Genomic DNA, 23421 nt, shown 5'->3' on the forward strand with positions numbered 1-23421 from the left:
TTTGAGAGGTAGTACCTTGATGGTCACAATGTGGATGAGAGAGTTGAACTTTATGGTTAGGGAGAGGCACATACAGCATATTCAAACTCACAACACACATGTATCTGGCATTTCATACAGTTTTCTGGTAGTCATCTTTTGTGGAGAGGCACTTTTAAAAAAATGTCTTTTCACAAAATATTTACAATCATGTGATGTTACTTGTATGGGTCCTCTAGCAAAGGATGCGTCTCTCTATGTATTCAATTGGCTCTTGTGTGGTAAAAGTAGAAAGGTGGGTAACATTTCATGATAGAATGAGTCTTTTTAGAAATGTTGTTTTTAAACAATGTTGTACCTTCCTGGTTTTTACATTCAAATACATCTGTGTTCACATTTTAGGAGAATTCCATTTACCGATAATTTGCAATGATCCATCTGCAAGGTACTTTCCAACATCACCGGTGAAGAACCATCGTTTTCCATACTTATCAACAATGTATTCTTCAGCTGTCTTACTAGGATTCTTGTAGTAACCCTTGGTAACATTGCCCCCACCAATAACTATCTCCCCGCGTGGGAATGGTTTGTCCTTAACAGTATAGCCACCTAAGTACAGGAAAAAAATTGATTTATAAATATTCAGTGACAAATAAATAAGAACACAGAGCTCCATTTTCTGCCATCACTTTGCAAGAGGGGCATGTTTCAGCTCGTGTCAAAACATTGAAATTTTTCAAAACTGCTGGTGACAACATAAATTTTTAATTCTGTTTAAAATGACATTTGACATAGTGAATGTTTTCCCTAACCCTTCCATCAGTATGTCCAATAGACAGAACAAGGTACTGCCTTCCTTGCAAAGACATTGATTAAACCATAATGTATAGAAGTAAAGTTTTCTGTACTTGACACGATTTCACTGCAGCTATAAATAAGATGCCATCAACACCCATTTTTCTACTGCCATGAACTGAGTAACACTGAAGCTACAATTCAAACTGTACGCTTTGAAGAGACATCAAATATGGGTAAAGCTTCCACGACTCTATGAGGGAGAAATACTTTGAATATTTTTAAACACGTTATCATGGTCATTACCTTCTGCCCAGTCAACCAGTTTGATGTCATTACACCACAGTGGTGGTCCAACAGTTCCAGTGACTACATCATCAGCTGTAAAATCAAAGACAAACACATTTTCAATCTTTCATCTAGTCATGGCTCAACATAAAAGTCTGTGGTTGTAGAGTCCTTGTAAAAGTGGCTGTGTTTTACTAACTTTTCCGTACTCGTCCGAGTATAAGCCCCCGGTTCGGCAACACTAAACAGCGGTAAACTAGGGGAGGGGCTTATACTCGAGCAACCCCATGTTATCTGGCATGGACGCTTAATTTATGCTAATTTTATGCACAATTTTATTCAACACCACTCGATCTTTCTATCGCTTTCAAAATCGACTTACACATCCAAAGAAATTGATTGTACAATCTCTGAATACAGAAGTGACATTTTGGTGAAATTTCAGCGTCGAAAAAAAACCCAAACTTGAAACAAAGACGTCATGTATGCTGCTGATCAACAGTAATGTGAACAGTCGGGGCCCAGACACTTCGCACCAAAACCACTTCGCCCCACACAACTTCGTTCCAAAACCATTTCGCACCAAAACCACCTCGTCCCAAGTATTACCTCGTCCAATGCCACTTCGCCCCAAGTACCACCTCGTACTGAAATTACTTCACTTAAGTATAGTTCCGTCAACTCGTCCTAAAACATCGATGCCACGATGTATCATAACGATGTTTTTACCTGCAACTTGGCTACCACGAACCATTTATTCTTCCATGAAACCATACGGTATATTAGAAAAAAGAAACACGCAAACTACTAAATGGTACATTTCAGGTGCCGTGCGTGGTATTGCACGATGCGATGTCATTTTCTCGAAATATGTACAATTTCAAGATTTCAGTCCTGGGATGGTAGAAAGGTGTTAGCAGTGGTTGGTTATTTTCAGCTTTTAACGGTTAGCGATAAATTGAGGAGTGAAGTGGCAATGTTTTTGGGGCGCAATGGTTTTGGGCGACGTGATTTTTGGGGCGAAGAGGTTTTGGTACGAGGTTGTTTTGGTGCGAAGTGGTTTTGGTGCGAAATGGTATGGGACGAGATGGTATGGTGCGAAGTGGTTTTGGTGCGAAGTGTCTGGGAACCTGAACAGGCATGCATTGCCCACACGGAAAGGCAACTCAATATTCCAATATCAAACTGTCTACATCTTGTGAAAACAACAACATAGCAGTGAAAATTGTAATAGTCACCAGGAAAAGTCTTCACAAATGAAAGGATAATTGCTTCAAACAAAAGAAACTGCATGTTTCAAGCATGAAAACATCGTGGCCGTGAATGAAAATAAACAATGGCGGACGTGAGTGAGACTATTCTATTTAGGCGACGGGGGTGAGTAGGGTCAAAGAATCAAGATAGTACTGGAAAAACGTGTCATTTTCCTTACGATATTGTCAAGGGAACTCCAGATTCCCATTGTTTTAACATCTTTTAATGGTTTCTTTATTATCTAAAATTAATTTTACCAAGTTAAATGACCAAATACCTTTCTGTATTTGAGTTACACTAGGGTAGGGGCTTATACACGGATGTAATGCATTTTCTAAAATCCTCTAAAATCAGTAGGGGGGCTTATACACGAGCAGGGGCTTATACTCGGACGAGTACGGTAACTTTTTCTTATTCCTTAAAGCATGATTTTTCTTTCATTTCATTGTAATCAGATTGAGATTTGATAAGCACAAAGATGAATTTTGAAGTCCACTGCTACTATGACTTAAAGAGTCCTTTACAACAGACCAATTGGACAACTTCTACGCTGGTATTTGTATACAAGGGCAATCAACATAGTGATTTCCATATTTCACTAGTTGAGCAGAAAATTGCAAATTTTGCCATTAGATGAGATGACCCAAGAATACCTATGTAGTAACACTAATCAGTAACTTCAAAGTTTATAAGGATGAACTTGATTTACAAATCTACAAGTATGAAACTGCAATGTGTACCCACTCAAGATCATGGAAATGAAGATTTTATTCATTTGACATCTGATTCATTACATTATTTTATTTGTCAAAATATCTTATGATAGTGTTTAGCTGAGCAATTATAAAAGTATATCAAAGCAACAGTTTCTTGGCTTCAAAAATCAGTTAAAAAATAGAATGTATATTTACCCTCTACAATGGTGCCTGCTCCACAAGTTTCTGTGAGTCCGTAACCTTGTAACATTGGACAACAGAAACATACATGAAGAAATCTCTGTGTTGCCGGTGACAATGGTGCTCCTCCACACAGCATCATACGAACTCTACCACCTAGGAGACGACGAATCTTGTGAAATACAAGTCTGGAAAATAAATTGACAGTTATCATTAATATTAACTAGGAATAAAATACATATCGGTTTGCATTTTTTGTTGTTTTTGAGAGGAACATACAACAAGGGTCAAAGTATCAAAGTTCAAGTGAATTACTCAGGTTCAAACAAATTTCCTGAAAATCAGCAGAGTTTGGTTTAGTCCCCTTCCTTACCATTTTGTGGTTTGATCAAATTACTGTGACTACTGTGACAACAGTGTGTGAAATGGTGTGTGCTCTAACTGCTGACATTTTAGAACATTTCTGGAATTTTCATTGTCTTAATTCAATATAGTACATTCCGGCATTAGAAAGAACTTTATTGAGTCAGTGGACACATCAATTTAGCCTAGAATGTACACTGATGTGAAATGTGTTCTGCTCTGCATAATAACTCTTTCAACAGAGAGCATCAAACTAATCTAATCATCTACTGAATCATAAACAAGTGGTCTATACCTGTTGATGATTGGAGTGTCAAAGTGCCTCTCAACGTTCTTCAGCTTGTAGTTGTATGCCCAGTGGAAGAGAGCTTTCTGGAATGTGCTGCCTTCATTGACTTTTTCCATCACTCCCTTGTAAACTCTGTCCAGGATTAACTGCAAGATGTCACAATAATGGCTAAATTACAAAAAAGCCTCTATCCAGTTATATAAATTGACTGATAGCAGTTGCAAGACTAAGAATGTTTAAATCAATACTTGCAATTGCACACATGTCTGACAAAAAAACAAGTATCAAAGACTTCAACAAAATCAACATGAAATTGAAGAAATACTTTCAAATTGTGCATGCAGATTGCCATTTGGGAAGGTTGTGTTGTTTGCTCACTGGCACAGTTGTCATCAGAGTTGGTCTGAGTACAGTCACGTCTCCCTTGCAGCCCCGTTTGAGTTTGCTAGAGTTGTCAGTCAGGGTCAAAGGTGAGGAGTAGCCAATAGAAGCGCCGTGCGTCAGAACGGCAATTTCCGCTGCCAACTCAAGTACATGCGCCATTGGAAGGTACCCGATGAAACTATCTTTGGGCCTGAAAAGACAAAATTAAGTAGGAATATTTCACCATATCTTTAAACTGATAAATTCCCATAATCACTTCAAAGCACACACAAAATGTTAAGTAAGCAAAATACAGAATGTAAAAGGCAACAGAGGATGATGGATGATAAAAAATGAATTCTGACATTTTTGCTGATTTTTCAATGTTCTTGAACAGTTTTAACAACATTATCAACACTAAGAAATGATTCTGTATGCCAGAGGAGACGAACCCTAGAAGAGCGCCCTCTATGGCATATTTACACAACTGTAATGGGAACAATCAAACTGCAACATGCTTTGACATACCTTGCCAAGAAATGCAGGAAATGGGTACTTTTTGAACATTTCAAATAAGATGTTTGGAAAAACACCAACAAGAACCTCTTCACTGAAAAAGTATTTTGTTGACTTATTTTCCAGTTTATTCTCCTCTCCAACTACAGTACCAAGAATAAAGACATCACAAAAAACATTTGACAAAGACATTACAGGCAGGCCACATACCCTAAATTTTGAACTTTCTGACACTGTCCTGAGAGGCCAGACATCAAGTTACCATGGCTGATCATAACTCCCTTAGGTGTTCCTGTAGATCCACTTGTATACATAATCACTGCCAGGTCATCTCTGCTAGGTTTACTTTTTGAATCTGAAACGGTACAAAAAAGAGATGTTCTCACTCTGTCAGTTCGTGAAATGTTAACGTTCTAGATACAGCGATAGCCTTTTAAGTATTGAGGCTGAGCAAACAGATCATGCAGTGTTGCAAAGGAAATCTTTATGATACAAGAAGTTTTGATATTGTATCAGTATAGGGCTGAGTGCAACTTTCAGCCACTCTTCATGGAGTAAGAAAGTCCTAAATATTATTTCGTACTGAGCATAGTGAGCTTGATGACTTGAGAACTTCTTTCCTGTTGAGGACATGAGCAAATGAGGAGCACTTCTATGAAGTAACACACGCTCCTATGTGAAGGCTGCTCACTTGACATTCATAATGGATTTCTGGAAAACATCACCCTCAAACCTTCACTTAGCCTTATCACCCCCTTTTAGCCAGCAAATGGTTCAAACCACAGCATTGATAACCATTAGGTTGCACTGACACTTTGTGAATGAAAGGTACAGTTGACATGCTACTGGTGGAGAAACCACAAAAAGCTTACAGTTGCTGTGTTGTCCTATTCTTTCTACTTTGGTGAAGGAGTGAAGCTGTATTGTTGAAGGGAAACCCGATGTGTTAGCTCTTGACAGTTGATCTTCCATGTAGATAATGTGACGGACTTTTGGAATTCTATCAGTAATGTTCTGAAAACAGAATGAGGGGTAGAAAAGAGGGGAAAATCAAGGAATATTATAATTAATGAATAGTAATCTGGAATCCTTGATACACAAATTTAGTAAATTCTGTGCCTGATATTCATCAATTCATGGTCCTCGATAAGAGACAAGTACGTTGTTTCAGTAAACCACACAGAATACAGCTAATGCCATATTGTTGAATTCTTCAGTATTGGCAGAAAAGTAATTAATAGCGAAAGTCTTTTCACAATCACAGTGAAGCAAGCACAGTCTGGTTCTTAAATCACCTCTTGAAACATTTTCATTACCCAACACTCACTTTTAATTTGGATAATTGACTGGCGCTGGTGATGACGTGTGTTACTTCGGTTTCGTTGATACCATGGCAAACACCATCCTCTCCCAGTGTGGCATAGATTGTGACAACTGAAAGGTGAAAGATGAAAAAACAGTTACTTAATCAGCATCACTCCTCTCATTCAATTACAGACTGAAATGGCAACACTGAAGAATACTGAGTCCAGGCCCTGCTGTTATACAATTCAACATTATCCTAGGGGGTACATTTGTATTAATTCACTATGAAAGGCACCTTTAGACTACCACTGATTCCTATCATGAGGTGGCACGGCTCAGCATTCTTCGACTGTGTGCTGAAATTACTGATGAAAGGATGTGAAAGATTACTAATTTTGTTTATGGATACAATAGGTGGGTATAAAGGGGTTGATATACTTAAAGCCCCTGAATATTCCAGGATTTTCTGAAGTATTACACATACAGGTTTCAGTGGACAGACAGGTTGGTTGATGGTTGAGCAGATGAGTTAACTGACAATTATAAAGTGTTGTCAGACACATAAACTGGGGTATGATAGAGATTGAGGACTCTATTAAAAGAATGGCTGTTTAAAGAACTTGTGATACATGTCTGTGTATGGTATCTATGCATCTGTTTACTAGCATATACCTATATGTGATCAAAGACACTTGGTTAACAAATTACAGTATTGCTTTCCTAAAGAAAAGGGCGCACTCTTTTCCCCTATTAGACTTGAGTGACAGAATAATCCACTTTGGCATTGTGCCAAAGTGTAGTCAAACTAATTATCCTGGTATCTAATTACATGAAGTACAAGAAGCAGCCAATTTACCTAGGCAACTGAGTGTGGAAATTGATCCTACACTCGGGTAAACATTTCACTGTAGGCAAACATTTGATATTTCTAGAATTTCTTCAATTACCTGGGAAGTTGTGTCGGAAACATGCCTGCATGGCGATCATGAATTCAGCTCTGGTCTCAGCAAATATGACCACATTGCGTCTAGGTTTAAGCCCTAATGAACTCAAGCCTTGGCCAAAGTTTTCAGCTCGTTTGTCGATTTCTTGAAAAGTTTCCCATTGGTAATCACCAAGAATTAGCTGAAAGGAAAGAAAATAAGGTGATGGAATTATTGTGCCGTACCTTCTGTTTGAATTAATTTTATTTTTCTCTGGTTGGCTACTTGTATGCTTGAAAAATAATTTGACATATATAAATTAAAGCAATTGACATTTTATGATTAAATATAAAAAATGTAAGAATTTGGTTCCTTTTACAATGTCAGGACCCAACCCTCACATGGCTGAAGAAATGAAGCTTCTGATATTTAAAGGTATTTTAAGGAGCCAAAACTGTTTGAACAGGTTTTTTTTGGAAATTAACTGCACTTTCTATTAAATGGAGAAATTTGAACTTCTTTGTATTTTCAGTAAACATTATACTTGATAATATCTTGGCAAAATATTTTGATATGGTTATGGCATGAAAACTATCTGAATTTGCTAATTGTGAATTGCCTTGAAGACTGTAGTCTGGTCTTGGCCTCTCAAATACCGTACTGAGACATTTGACCTTTACATTTTAGCTCCCACTAATTCACTTACAACCTTGACATGCAAGTCATGTGTCAAAATTTCTTTGAGATTAACCGACAAACACAAAACCCCAGACACACAGCAAATAAATCAGGAGACTATGTTCACACAGGTGTGATTATAATCTAGGAGAGATGATTCTTTAATATCTTTAGGGTTGCAAAATGCTTTGCAGAAGGCCAGTCAGGGATTTATTTCATCCTATCCTTTGTCAATAAATAATAGCATTCAAAAGCTGATGTACGGAACATGAATGTAAAAATGCCAGTATTTGGGCAAGCAGGAGAGTATCATACATTGTAGTTATGATATCTGGTTGACAAAATGTAATCACTTACATAGACTATCTAGATTTATAACAGATACATGTACATTTAATGTATTTCTGACAAAATAAAAGAGAAACTGCATCATTCTGTGTTGACTGAGAAGTACATCATAAATTGGAATGCTCTGTATGCTTAAGTGTAAAAGTCTGTGAAGAAATCATTTCGTTCTTTCTCCCCCCCCCCCCCCTCTCTCTCTCATATGTCTTTCACTGAGTTTATCAACTAACCTCTTTCACATTTACCCTTTAATTTAATTTATAACTTTATTTCAGACTTAACAACGTCCACAAGAAAGAAAAACAAATCCTAGATAAAAAGAAAATGACAAACATCATGTTGTACAATACCAGAATACTTAATGTAAAATGTTTGTCCAGTGGGCTTGAAGTCAGTTAAAACGAATGTCACTTTCAACAACGCGATTTATCAAGACATTGTTACTGCTTTGCATGGTATTACAAATTATCTGAAACCTTATCATTACGTCCCCTTCCAATCCCCAAGTACGGTAATACAAATCTATACCGAGAGACCCTTTGCTTCTCATAACCATTCTCACTTACATACCTGTATGTTTTTCAGAGTTATGTGTGCACCTGTACTGCTGAGCAAAAATACACTCACAGTGCTGGGGGGTCTTGGAGCAGTCACACAATCAGAATTTGATATCCTCAGTAGTGTTACGGATGTCTAAGGCACAGAGTATTCATTACAAGTGACCCCAAGACAAAACAAGTGAAATTTACACTTCACTGTAACAATGACACTCAGGTACAAAAACACTGAAGGATGGATAATACCAGTACTGGTAGAGCAAATTGCATTTGATGAGGTTATTCCTAGTACTAAAATAATTTGCCCCTTTACACTGTAAAAGGAAGAGTCCATGTTCTGTGCAAACAATTACAGAAGGTTTTACAAAGTGACAGTGATGAAACAAGTGATGGTTGCTCTATAAGCACATCAGATGATTATAATAATTTACTGGTCAGTTATTTTGAGCAGAGAAAATATTCCTTTATTAGGCTTGTATCTACCGGTAAATGAATTTCCCCCTGTCAACACAATACATGTAACTGATTAGTCTTGGATGATGAATTTTTTATGAACACTTACAATTCATCTTTTCGAGGCCATCAGTTTTTAAATTTTCTAAGTTGACACATTTTCAGGTAGGAAACAAATCACTTGTTACAGTGTTTTTCAAATGCACAGACAATGAAAATCACATTATCCCTTTAAAATTACCTGATCTTTACCTTTTTATGGTACGCAAATATTTTTTGACCTTTCTGAATTCTTTATGAGAGACCTGTTCAATGGATGGAATGATATGATGGTGTCGTAAATTTGCAGTGGTATAATTTATGCGTGCATGCATTACCTTTTTAAAGACTCTGCCATTTGGTTGGACCTCATCCTCTTCGCTTAAAACCTCCCTTGTACCAAGACATCTTTTATTTCCATATTTACCAACAGCCCTGGTGAACATATCATCAAGTGTTGAGCAGTCCTTAAACACGCTGGTTGTCAGTGTTTCCTGATTATCTGACGCTCGATAGGTACATGAATCACGTGTATCAAATTGGATGAATTGGGTCGCTTTGACGCGATTGCCTCGTCGCCGCTTGAAGAACGTTAAAATGTACCATGGTATGTACGTCGCTATAAAGTATGTCCATGCAACTACAGACAGCACAAAGAGAATAATCTTCACATGTATGGGCTCCCCCATCTTGGTGATCCCTCACAGTCACGTTGATGAAAAGATGTTGTCCTATAAGAAGAAAATTATAAAACAAATATTCAGTATCAAAGTCATTCGTATACTTGTTCACACACCTGGGTAACAAAGCTGCAAGTACAAATTTTCATGATACAGTATGATATCTTGTTCTGATTGTTACTATTCCTGGAGCCCACAAGAACAACAGTACACACCGTGATACTGTGCTAGTACAATGTATCACCATACCGGTACATTGACTTACTTATTAGAGTGTGTCTGTATTCCCCAGTTCAGATTTAAATACAAGAGTGTGTCTGTATTCCCCAGTTCTGATTTAAATACATTAATGTGTCTGTATTCCCTAGTTCAGATTTAAATACAAGTGTGCCAGAGATGAATGCTCAGTCTTAGGAATATTTTGCAGACCATCAAAATTTAAACGTCTCTGAAAAAGCCACCAGTTCTTCATTGAATTCCGGGCATTTGCAAGGTCAACGATAACTGCAGCTTTTCAAAGTTGTAAATCAAAGTGCCACTTTATATATAAATAAATGTATCTATTCCTGACAAGAAAGTACTGCAAGAAAGTACCTATCAAATAACAAAAAGTATAAGTTCAATCTTTTCTCTTGGCAACAAATGAGAAAGATTTTCCCTGTTTTTTTGTAATTTTTTAGGACGCAATGGCACAATTCACCCATTGAACATACTACTTCAATAGCAATGCACTTCGAAATTATCCTGCTGGTACATACATGTAAAACAAGCCCATCACAACAAAGCAATGATGCAGATTGTACCTACAGGCACGGAAGCGCATACATATAATGTAGGCAGGGTATCATACTCAATTCTAATGAATCATAGATGAGTTTACAGAATACATGGCTTACCACTGTATGCGAAACAAGTGAAGTAGATTATTTTTGAACATTTTAAGACCCTGGAAATCATGCCACTCACTTCAAGGATATTTTTATGTGTGGTATATATAAATTTTAATATTTGAACATGATACATTTTAGGGGGAACATCAAAAGTTCAACATAATAAATCTAACTTAATTGCTTAAGTTTGGCCTCAGACCCCCCCCCCCCCAACCCCCTTTAACTTAACTGACCTAAAATTGAAAAACATTGCGGACTCATACCCTGTACTAATTCTTTCAAACGACGTACCAATGTACAAATTGAAAACCATTATAAAGTAACAAAAATACGGTGACTGGATCGGTTGTAGCGTACAAAAAACAGCCTTGAAATCGTAAAATTTGCCAAAAGACGTTAAATCGTTTTTGACTGCACAGAAATTAATTTGGCCAAAAACCCCCCCACCCCAAACTTAAGCAATTAAGTTTTTTTTCAAACATCGATCTTTTGACGTTGCTACTTACAGCTTTGTGGTAAAACAGAACTTCCTTATATACACTTTGTAGGAAGTATGCGAATATCAAATTTTCCACAGATTACTGGCCAAATACATATTTTTAGTCTTCTCCTTCTCCTTAAAGGAAAAAATTTGTCAAATTTTCACCTGGCCCAAGATGATGATGCATGTACATGTAGATGGAAAGTGTTGAACACTTTCATAAACTATTTCACTGTAACTGTTCGGAGATGCTATGACTCGCCTGTTAGAAAATGCCTTCCTTATGAGCCAGTAAAACATTTAGTTCTGGCACAAATTTATTATACATAAATTCACAAATTCTTATACAAATCTGAGGAAAGCTGCATTGGAAATTTATTTGGAATTTCTGATTTAAAGTCCAGTCGGTGAGTCCAGTCCCTGGCTGCAGTCTAGGTTTTACAGTACACCACCTCTTCATTTCGCCCACAACAAATCATTTGATCTAGTTTCAGTTTCATTTGTAATTCCAATGTCTGACATGAAATATAAAAATAGACAGTCACATTGTGGACAAGTTTCACAATGTACCAGTATTGCAGTTGTTGTCGGTAACAATACTGTATCAGAACACTGATAAGCCAGAAATCACTGATATGTTCTACCGGTATACTACTGTACTAGTCTGAGTAGTCATGTTTTTACCTCACTTATCAGTCAATTCGACCTTTATAACAACAGAAAGAGACGTGGGATTTCCACAACAGACAACACAAAAAAGTAAAAATAGTTCATTTCCTTCCTCTTTGATAATACCGGACTTTCTAAAAATAAGCGGTTTAATGTGGTTTGCCAACCGGCAAATGTTCAGGTTGGTATGTCTTACATGTACTGGTAGGTTTGGCTAAAGTGTCTGGTTGATGGTTTGCTGACTCCCACTTTGATCGAAATACTAAGGAAAAAACACGGACTGCAGTAACATACTTTGATGACAAAAGGAGTGAAATATGGAGGGATGTCCCAAAACACAGAATCAAAAAAATTTTTTCCATGGTTTAGCAACATACTGTACGTTGTATATACACTTTCAGAAAACCAGCACTATTTCTTCTACCATTAATATAATTGCACAGAACAGGGAATTCTGGAACCATGTTCAAATATACAAATTAAGTTACCCGCCCTTAAAAGAAACACTGATCATTAGTATTTCAACAAACAACATCAGACGTAGCACTTGCAAGAAAACAAACACTCAGATGAAGTTGTTTAATAGAACTACGTAATTCGATTTGTAATTACGGGTACAACACATTCATAGTTCATTAGATTACTCAGCCATAGTTCAAAAATTGCTAGGCATAGTGGAGACTTTCTATGGAACATGAAATAGCAGATATAAAGGGTCTAATTTGACATACAAGTACAAATTGGAATTTTGCCTTCATATGAATGAAAGTGGAAGACAAGTAATTAAGTACAACATTGAACTTTGAGGTAATCAAGGTAGTGCTTACACCTGCATATTCCTAATGCTAATAAGGGTTCAACTAACATTTGGTTAAGGAAGTGGTTAATCCTTGACCCTAAGATATGAATAAGGATATACCAGTAGGTAGGTACACATTGTCACATTGTCATATCTTCTGTTGACATTTGATTTTGACAAAAATAAATTTTTCAATGAACCTTGGTTGAATATTAACATCCCTTTGGCATCTTGACTAACAACAGCAAGATCCCTCCCAGGTTTATACGGGACAAATGGTAAAGTTGACAAAATCATTAAAAATATACAATATCTTCACAGGAATTTTACACAGTGAGGCCCAATTATACTGGCACACACTATACTATACTGTTATCAAATAATTAGTCATCGTTGATGACACAGTCCCCACTTGTTAATGGGTACTTTGATTACAGGTCCTCAGAGAGGATAGAGTACTCTTCATAAGGTCTGTGATAAAAATACTTTTGAATGTCTGAGCTGTAGTTCAGGACATGAAAAAATCATAATAAAATGGCCACATGGCGGCCTTATTGGATCGTATCACAGAACAAATCTATGTGCATATGTATGACAGACATCCAGCTCTATGGGTTTGCTCAGAATTAGATATATGCATAATTAATGAGGTATAGTATGAAGCATCATAAGGTCTCCCATCATACCATACATGAAGGTAGTAGCACTTGTGGTTCCTGAGTTATGGACAAATATGTATATTTGAGGTCAAAGGTCACCGAGGTCACATGACATTTTGTCAAAAAAATTGTATTGCTAAGTTATCCCTATATACCAAAAATCAGACCTCTAGCTCTATTGGCTCGCTCAAAATCAGATATGCGCATAATTGATGAGGTACAATATGTGGTGTCACAAGCTGTCCCATCATACCATATATGAAGGGTGTAGCACTTGTGGTTACTGAGTTATGGACAAATATGTATATTTGAGGTCAAAGGTAATTGAGGTCACATGACATTTTGTCAAAAAAATTTTATTGCTAAGTTATCCCTATATACCAAAAATCAGACCTCTAGCTCTATTGGCTCGCTCAAAATAAGATATGCACATAATTAATGAGGTACAATATGTGGCATCATAAAGTATCCCATCATACCATACATGAAGGTAGTAGCACTTGTGGTTCCTGAGTTATGGACAAATATGTATTTGAGGTCAAAGGTCACCGAGGTCACGTGACATTTTGTCAAAAAAATTTTATTGCTAAGTTATCCCTATATACCAAAAATCAGACCTCTAGCTCTATTGGCTTGCTCAATATTAGATATGCGCATAATTAATGAGGCACAATATATGGCGTCATAAGCTGTCCCATCATACCATATATGAAGGGTGTAGCACTTGTGGTTACCGAGTTATGGACATATATATATATTTGAGGTCACCAAGGTCACCAAGGTCACGTGACATTTTGTCAAAATATCTGAGATATCTGTGTGAAAGGATGGACTCACAGATGGACTCATGGGCGGACACGACCCAATCTATAAGCCCCCTGGACTTCATCTGTTGGGACTAAAAACTGTGTCACTGCATCCTTTTTGCAATATGAATACGATGAGAAACTAAATTTTATTTTTCTCGGCCTTATACATGGGAGTCTATGGACTGCCTTATACATGGGAGTCTATGGACTGCCTTATACATGGGAGTCTATGGAGATGGCCTTATACATGGGAGTCTATGGAGGTGAAAACTAAAAAGTCCTCTAACACGGCCAAATTTGATCGCATTGTGAAACAAATCGACGTGCATCTGTATGGGGTAGGGTACTATCCTTGTGCAAAGTTTGAAAGAAATTGACCTGGGCATCTCTGAGATATCTGCGTGAACGGACGGACGGACGCACACACGGACGCACGCACGCACGCACGGACATGACCAAACCTATAAGTCCCCCCGGACGGTGTCCGTGGGGACTAATAATTACTCAACATTTGCCTACCTTGTAAGTGTTGGCCAACAGTATATAAGTATACTTGAAACAGAACGTTCAACCTCTGCTTACTTGCTGAAAACCAACTTGCTCATAAATAATTTCCTTGTATACACTTCTGCCTTTGATACAGGAAAACCAGGATGTGAGATTGGATTTCCACGAAAAAAAAAGAGAAGACTGACTACTATGGATTGTATCACTGTAAAAGCTGACCCGCCCCCTAAACTACCGGTACTACTTCACTTATGTAAATTACCGGTAATCCACGAGACTGCTTGTAATGATATGACTCAGGGTGGAACTGCAGGTCAAGGTTGAGGTTGGTTCTTCCTCAGAAATACATCATGTACAGGCTGAGATCAGTGCACTCATACTGTATAGTACTACATGTATATGATCCTGATTAAAAAGGACAACCGTCTTCCTACCGTTAACAGTAATGTGAGTAGATCTTCAATGATGATCAGTATTACTTGAAAGATGAACAAGAAAATAATGTATTCCAATTGCAATATGACAGTAGAGCTTACATGTCAAAAGTAACTTAGTAAGGTACAAAAATTTATTGGAATTTTCCTTGCAAGGAGAAATGTTACAAATGCTATATGGCGTGGGAAATAATTGTTCCAATCAGTGCTGAGGTTGAGGTACATAATACGATACATGTACGGTATCTGCTGATTTATTATTGTCTGTGCATACTATACATCCATTTTAATCATTCATATCCATATGGTTGATATAAGTCCAAAACATGAATCACTTGAGTGTATCAGTTTATGTCACATGATCACACCTGCAGTTTTTAAAATTCTAAATTTATCATAAACTTTGACCCGATGACTCCAGGGTATTCATTCAAAAATAATTCTGCTCAAAATTTTAAAATGTTCCAGCATTTCACCAAATTTCTTTAATCAGATATCTATCTTAGAAGCAATAGCAACAGCATTCCAAAATGTTGTACTAAGGGGTTAAAAACATTTCACACATCAGAAATGTGCTGTTAGTGGAAAATCGATATCATTGGTTTTTACATAACTAGTGCAATAGCACTGTGAGTTGTCACATGTTGATACATTGTCACAACTTCAAAACAGTAAATCTTAATGGAGCATTAAACTGAAGGTTTGATATCATTTATTTGTACGTTCAAACAATAGAAACTATCAGTTTTTTATCAGTCAGTGTGAAAGCTGTGCTGGTATAGAATACCATTCACTGGATCATGTCACGAGATGGAGAGGAGGACTTCTTCATTCAAGCCTATCTGAGCATTTCAGCAGTTTTTCTATGTTGTCGTTTCTTGCAATACTTATGCTTTAATCCCTTATTCCCCAAAGAGGATTAAACCTTTTAACATGGAACCTATGAGATAAATTTGTCTTACTAGTAAGTTGGTTGACATACACCCTTTACCTCGCCTCAGATAAAGAACTTTATGATAAACCATAGAACGATTATTTCACTGACTGTCCTATGAGGCTGTAAATAAACATGCACTGACGTATGGTAGCATACTCAAGAAATTCCTTTGATAACCTTATGCTCTGAAGATGCGTCATCATAACTCTGAATTAAATGTCACGTCAAGCAGTCTTCTATGTTTACATTTTATGAGCTCAATATGTACAGGTTTCTTTTCTCATAAAACTTTCTGTTCATATGGTTGTCCTGTGAATTTGAACATTTTCAGCAGCAGTATAAAATGGTAAAAGTCATGCACATTGCATTATGTAAATCTACCATACGGTACATGTAGAGAAATTCTCTACATGTACCGTATGGTAATGATATTCAAAAGTCATACTAAAATTTGAGAACAGCCGAGTCAGCAATATTACTGAAAGTTTTTTTCAAATACTTTTCAACCGTTTCATTGAAATTGAGTATTTCATGAATACATGTATGTCTATGAAAACAAACATCATTTTTATCTTTTCATGTAATTACAAAGAACAAGCAACGGTCTATGGTAAACCCAGGTGTGACAGTTTTTGGCACTTCGCAACAAACATCTTGAACAAGTTAAAATGGATACTGGGCACAGTTTTGAATTCCTGAAGTTGAGCTTTGACAGATGACACCTGAAGTGATACTTCGAACTGAGATGTCTAACAGTTCACGAGGATTTCAAAGCCTTTCAATTTCATGACTGACCTTACACTTATTGACGTCAACGAAATCAAATCCACTTGCAATGAATACACAGCAACTGGGTATTGATTTTATCATAAGGTTGAAGCTTGTTGAAGGCTACTGGAGGACAATACAATGATTTTCTAAGTTTTAATCAATTAATATTAAATGTCAAAATTACAAAAGACCATGAGCATGTTTTACTGCTCACTGTCCACCAAAAGAACTGAAATGCTGGATTATGGATAAAACTATCTGATAAACACCTTGCATATTCCATGTTTCTTTTTTAAGTAGCATCTCAATTTTGACAATATGTTCACCTCCTCTCCCCCCTCCGAAAGAAATAATAACAAAAGACGGTTCAAAGCACGGGTGATAATTTCTTATTTAACTTCATAAAGTTAATCATGTTTATTTGAATATCTCTTCAGAAGAGGATTTTTTATGAAAGTGCCAAAAATTTTTTACTCATATTTTAAATAAGGAGATACTGAATATTTGATTTTTCAAGGTAATAGCAACCTGCATTGTCTCAGTATAAAATTCAAAGAATTGTATTCAATATTTTGAAAGCTACTACATAAAAGACGGCATTTCTTTTCTAATACGTTATCAGCTGTCAGATTGTCAGATCACAAGACACAAACCAGATTATACAAGTATATTGTAGGTCAATGATATTATATTTACACTATTGTAATTGCAATCACTTGTCCCCAGATTGGATTATTATGCAACAGTCTGGTCGGTCAACAAAGGGCTTCAAACACTGACTTATCATCAGCAAAATATTATGGCATAAGAAATTGCACTGGGGAAGATTACAAAATACACTGCTTTATAACATGGTATGACTGCTACTGTTATTACTGGTAATGCTCAGTGCACGTTACAGTAAGCATGTTGAAGTTTATCTATGATTCAGTTATTTTTGTTTATTGTGTTTTATCCTAAACTATGCCAGCACACAGCATTTCAGATTAAAAAGATGCATCCTGACACTGCCAAGTTGACAAGTTTTAATTGATGCTAACTCTCCTTCCACTTTCACTGTTAACCTTTAACTGAAAATTAAAATATAAATACAGAAAGACTTGGATGGGAATTTGACTACATGCATGGCAGTACATAGATAAGAATGCCATGGTATGCAATTTCAAAACACAACCAGGAATTCACCAAATAAATTTAGTATTCTAAAATATCATGAGCTACACACTGCACATCAGACTCCAAAACACTGGGCTGCAATTTTGATGAATATTTATTATTAAATTGCAACCATGACTGCATATTGATTGAATGAAGATAATTAATTCATGACACCACTGCAGAAATATTCTTGGACAAGAAACTACCCATTACAGGCCCTCCCTTATTTGCATTGACCTTTGGCCCTTTCCTTGATTTGTACATTTCAGTGGCGTGTTTGGAGTACATGTATGTTGTATTTCTATCCTCTGAGTAATACAGATGTTTGTTCATTGACATCAAAATAATTTTATTTATCATATGTTCACAACAACTATAAAATTTTAAGTAGTAGGAATATAAATAAATATTGAAAATGACACCATGAGTGGATGTGTTGCAATTGCATATCAAATATTCACGAGTGCCATGTACATATTTCTACATTGTCACATCACCAAGATATCATAATTGTAGCCCAAGCTATCCTGTATCAATCTTGTATTACTCTATAAATTTTATCAATTGTTTTACAGTTTTCTGTATCTGATTTTTGTTTCAATAAATTTATATATGACTTTGGTTGGTTGATTGATATTTCTGACACGCACATTTTAAATCAGATACATTCTGCAATTGAGCAAAACACTATTGATGACTCCATGGATTCTAGCTATCAAACACAAGCATATGGAATTGACAATTTTTAAAATATCTGATATCCATGAAACGTTTACTGTGAGCAAGAACAGTGCACTGTGCAAATGAACAGGTTTAAAACCTGAAGATGAGTCTATTATCAGCTGACTGTAATGGATTGTGCTTAAGGTTGTTTTATAACCTGCATCAAAACACAACCATGCTGAATTAATTTGACTGCGCATGTTCCTGTTGCCTGACCTTTTTTAATATGCGATTTGCATGATAATGTAAATCGTGATACATTTATGGGTCACATGATGGACATCGTACGATTGTGCAGCAGACAGCTTGTAAACATATCCATGTTTTGTTGGCACAAAGCTCTCACATGGTTCTCATGTTTTTTTATTTTTCACATGAAAAAGGATCTTTAGGTTTGCATATTATTATCATTAAATTACAGTAAAGTTGACCATCGTGTATAAGCGAAAGGTTTAGTTTATACTGAAGTACATAAAAAAAATTTCTTAATGTTTCTAAATTCTATTTTTTACACAATTTATATGTTTTAAACTTGGCAATGAATTTGTTGTGGATTAAACTAAAATCTTATATTAATGCTTAAAACCTCTCTATTTCAGTCCTCCAATCTGCTAAGGCTATATTCTCTGGAAAATAATTTTGGTCACTGCTTATAACGGTCACGCACCAAAAAAAGCTGGGTAATTATACAGAATACATGTCACTTGTCAGACAATGCGGTGAGCAAGAACATACACTACATACTCTGTAATGCATGAAAAACTTTTTTGTCACAGAAGAAAGATGAGATCAATATACAAAGTCTACATAAACCCGAAGGTGCTATCATCCATTGCTTGGCAAATATTGTTACCAACACAATATGTACCAATGGTATGTTATTCAATTTATACTGCACAGATACTGCCCATACCTGGTTAAGCCATGCATACCGTACTCATATATAAATAATTGACAGTTTGTAATTATCTTGTCATTGCAATGTGTTAATATGTTTGGAAGAAGTATGTTCAACTGCAGGTGTCACAGGTATTGGGTAGTACAGTCAGCATAGTAACCACTTCAGCATATCATTGATAGATTATTGGAATCTCAATGGCCATCAGTTGACCTTTGTTCACTTTTATGATAGCAACATGTATTGTGTGACTGTATGTATGAGCAATTGTAAGGTTGTACCCACTTTATCAAAGAAGTGTACTGTGATCAACCCAAACAAAACAAAGTGGGTGGCTATTTCTTAGCTTTTTGAACAATGGGTGATCTTTGGCTGCTTATTGTTCCAACTCACTCTGAACAATGCATAATTCCTGCCAAGATTAACAAGGGGGAAATAATTACTGTAAAGAGTACAAGGGGCAAATAATTTATCTACTGTGTTTATTTCAGGCAAAACATTTCAATGTCTAATCAAAGTTGCATTTGTTCCAATTTTTTAGGCAAATAAACAACGCACAATAGGCACATAACACAACTTATACTCAGTGGAATGGATTCGACTCTCCTAATGAATTATGGGAGTACACTGGAGGCTATAGCTTTATTTGAGCAGAGGTGAGATTTTAACTATAATTCAATAAATAAATAATATATAAACGATGGTAAACAAAGAGAATAAGAAAATTGAAGCTAGATCATTAGAAACAAGTGGTGCCATACTATAATTTCTATAAATTGAAAGGTCTAAAATCTAATCAAAAAACGAATCCTGAGCAATGACTTTCATAACCATGTTACCACATGCACATAATGTGTCTGAATACCAGTATACAATAATATACCGGTATTCAGTTAACAATGTCTGCATCATCTAAATATGTGATTTGTCCTTGTGTAAAGGATATTTACATAGTAGGTTACTGACTGGGAGACCTGGCTGAAAAGTATGTAATATGATAATTTTATAAAATGCTTACTCAACAAAACTTGACTTTGAGTATTCCATGATTGATGCCTTTGCACTTGTATGTTCTCTGAAGCCTGCCACACAGAGAATTTTGCTGAGAAAAATTTCATTGGTGGTCTTTTGCATAGCCATTTTACTCTCATATGTAGCTGATTTTTTCCTAATTTTCTTTTCCTTCTGTGCCTTTTAGCAAAATATTCAACAAGTTTGATATTTTTTCCCCGGCGAGGAAATTCCTCACAGTGTGCGCAGGAGAACATCTAAATTTTTCATTTTCATAACACTGAAAACTGAAATTTTCTTCAACTTCAAAATAATCCCCCAGATCCATACAAGCTGTACCCCATTAACGCACCAGAAAAGTTTGAGTTTGTATATCTGTCCATGAGGTGCATTCTAGCATAACATTGAGTAGTAAAAATATTTTGATTATTTTGATTATCTTTATTTTCAAATGAAAATTGTGTCTTGCTCTTGTTTTCACTGAGAGATGTGTTCATTCTATTTATTGCTGTTATTAGTCCTAAATAAATAACTGCAAGGAATGTACAGAAAGCTTGCATTGGTTGAAAAGTTTGGTGAGATTCCACACAAAAGTTTGATGGCCAATACAAAGCTTTACAGAAACTTAGACATCACATACATTGGGAAAAACAAAAAAAGAAAGAAAGAATGACCAATGACTGCAATGCACTAAGGAAAGGTGCAGTAAACACGTTTTATGGCAAATTCATGAAAGTAAAGATCGGACACAGCTTTCATTTTTTTATGGCAAAACTTGGTTTAAACAGCTCAGTAATACTTTAAAGAACGTGGGCTTAAAATTGGATAAAGTTTTGTAAAACAGTATAAAATTTGCTCGTAATAGTTCCTGTGGCTGTTCAGTATAAAGCTTATTGCTTATTAATAATACTGTGCACAGTAGAAACTTGTGAAGTTCAGATGGCAGCATGTGGTTGCTCTTGTAAATAATGAAGAACTTCTTTATTCTAGCATCCTTGTGGCAGCTTTGTTTAGCAAAATGAAAGCAGTGTCCTCACAACAATGCCCTTGAGAAGCTCTTCAACAGCAACCTTTCACTATTGTATTTAAATGCAAATTTAGAACTTCACTTCTCTTTGGCTGATAACTTCTTCAATGCAACTATGTAGCCAATAAGAATCATTCCTTTTGAGCTGTAAAGTTGAAAACAAGTTTGTATATGGCTGTTTTGCATACAATTGCCATCTAAAAAGTCAAGCCATCTCTTCTTATTCAATGTATACAAGAATTTTTTTGTAGATCAAAAGAATATGTGGTGTATTCAAACTCTAGTATCTGTGGGTCAAAATGAAGACATAAACAGGCATTCCGTCATCCAAAACATTCCACTTAAAAAACCTTACCCATCCATGTGCTCAGCACATTTCTGTAAACAGTAATTTGTTGTGTGTGATGCTTTGAAGATTCAATGCCACCTATGGTACTCTTAATCACATGGATTATAGTCACTGATATGTCACTCAAATTCAGCTTGCTAGAGTGGACTTGGTCGCCATCTCTTTCAGTTTCACGACGAAATTAAAATAAAGCAACCAAATGTAAAAATGACAAAGTACGCTTTCCAAAACTGAAACATGGCAAAAACTCGTAAGTCGTGTCAATACTCCCCCATGGTGACGCACGCACGCGCACTTGAGGTTGAGAGTGATCGGAGATAGAAATCAAAAATTCAAATGTTATCTTGATCACAAGGTAGGGTAACTTCAAGTATAGTACATGTATATCAGAAACACATATGTCGGACTCCTCGCAACTGAAAATATGTTTTTTGAGACAAACAAATTCTATGATTCATTCCAGTGTGGTGATTTCTTACTACACACCCTAGTATGACAGGTTTTTGTTACCTTCACAATAAATTAAGAAAAAACGATATCCTGCGGAAAAAAGGATTGCAAATTTCGGTTGATGTAAAAGCAATATACCATAAAATTCATTATCTGAGAACAATCACCCGATCGTTATTTTGCACGTTTTTCGTACGATTCGTTGACAGATATGTCTTGCAGACTATTCACAGGTGCACGTACTGGGGTAATTAACCTTGAAGTTGATCCACTGAAGTGAATCGGGGCTCCGAAAGGGGTCAACACAACTCTTGCTTTAGCAATCAGTAATATACTGCGGAGGGCCATTCCAGTAATTTTTGCCTTTCATATTGGATTATCTCGAAAAAGCCACGTATATATAATGGGGACGTGTCACTTGATGCGAATACTGACGTGGTGCAGTTGTTTTGAATAGAACTGAGGACATGCACGACCAGGTGACGATGACGACAACACGTCCGCCGCGTATGCCAAAAGAAAGTGTACGATGTGATCCAAGGACATGTACTTCAGGCAGAACCATATGCGTCGATAAGTGGACAAAGAAATTTTGAAATTCCGAGAAAAATTGCATGAAATTGACAATTTTCTTGTATCATGAGGCTATTTTATATTGATTATACACTCGCTGGCGGCATAAAGGTTCGCCGGTCATGCCTCTCTGATGTACACGTGTGGCCACTCTGGGCGTGCGATAAGTAAGAGTGGCAGCGAATACAATAATAACATGGATGATCAAAATTTATTAAAATTTTTAAAAAAATTGCAAAAACGGTTTGATAACCTTACCTTGTCCGATTTGGTAGTGCAGTCTTATCGTGTAAATATGTTTACATCTAATTTTACGCTAAATCACCGGTTGTTCAGCTTCGATGTTGGGTGATTCGGTGCAACAGGGTTTTTAAACGATAATGTGATTCACTGACTTTTTCCAAAGAGGGGCGGATTTGAACAGTAATTTAAATATTACTCCGCGCGACAAAAAAAAAGTCCTTCGACTCTCTCCATAACCATTTCTAACAAAGTTTTTCCTACTGCTATCCCCAGAAAATATTTATCGCGTATGATATTTGTTAATTTACAC

The 23421-nt window shown here is 36.3% G+C and overlaps 1 protein-coding gene across 2 annotated transcripts in view; it reads right to left on the minus strand.

Annotated features, from left to right (window-relative positions):
- The window catches only part of LOC139119313 (long-chain-fatty-acid--CoA ligase 4-like), a 27271-nt gene extending 3871 nt beyond the window's left edge, over positions 1-23400 (minus strand). The window contains exons 1-11 of one of the 2 annotated variants that reach the window (XM_070683065.1): positions 23127-23400; positions 9382-9774; positions 6996-7173; positions 6071-6177; positions 5616-5757; positions 4954-5098; positions 4243-4438; positions 3871-4010; positions 3228-3400; positions 1081-1155; positions 397-588 (exon numbers count right to left, since the gene is read on the minus strand). In XM_070683065.1, the coding sequence (XP_070539166.1) occupies positions 397-588; positions 1081-1155; positions 3228-3400; positions 3871-4010; positions 4243-4438; positions 4954-5098; positions 5616-5757; positions 6071-6177; positions 6996-7173; positions 9382-9732 (1699 nt within the window). In that variant the 5' untranslated portion in view covers positions 9733-9774; positions 23127-23400. Of the gene's footprint in view, positions 1-396; positions 589-1080; positions 1156-3227; positions 3401-3870; positions 4011-4242; positions 4439-4953; positions 5099-5615; positions 5758-6070; positions 6178-6995; positions 7174-9381; positions 9775-14549; positions 14788-23126 lie in introns of those variants that run through there. The other variant, XM_070683066.1, reaches the window with a different exon arrangement.
- Positions 23401-23421: the final 21 nt, after the last annotated feature.

This window comes from Ptychodera flava, chromosome 19 (assembly GCF_041260155.1).
Source record: "Ptychodera flava strain L36383 chromosome 19, AS_Pfla_20210202, whole genome shotgun sequence".
Classification (NCBI taxonomy): domain Eukaryota; kingdom Metazoa; phylum Hemichordata; class Enteropneusta; family Ptychoderidae; genus Ptychodera; species Ptychodera flava.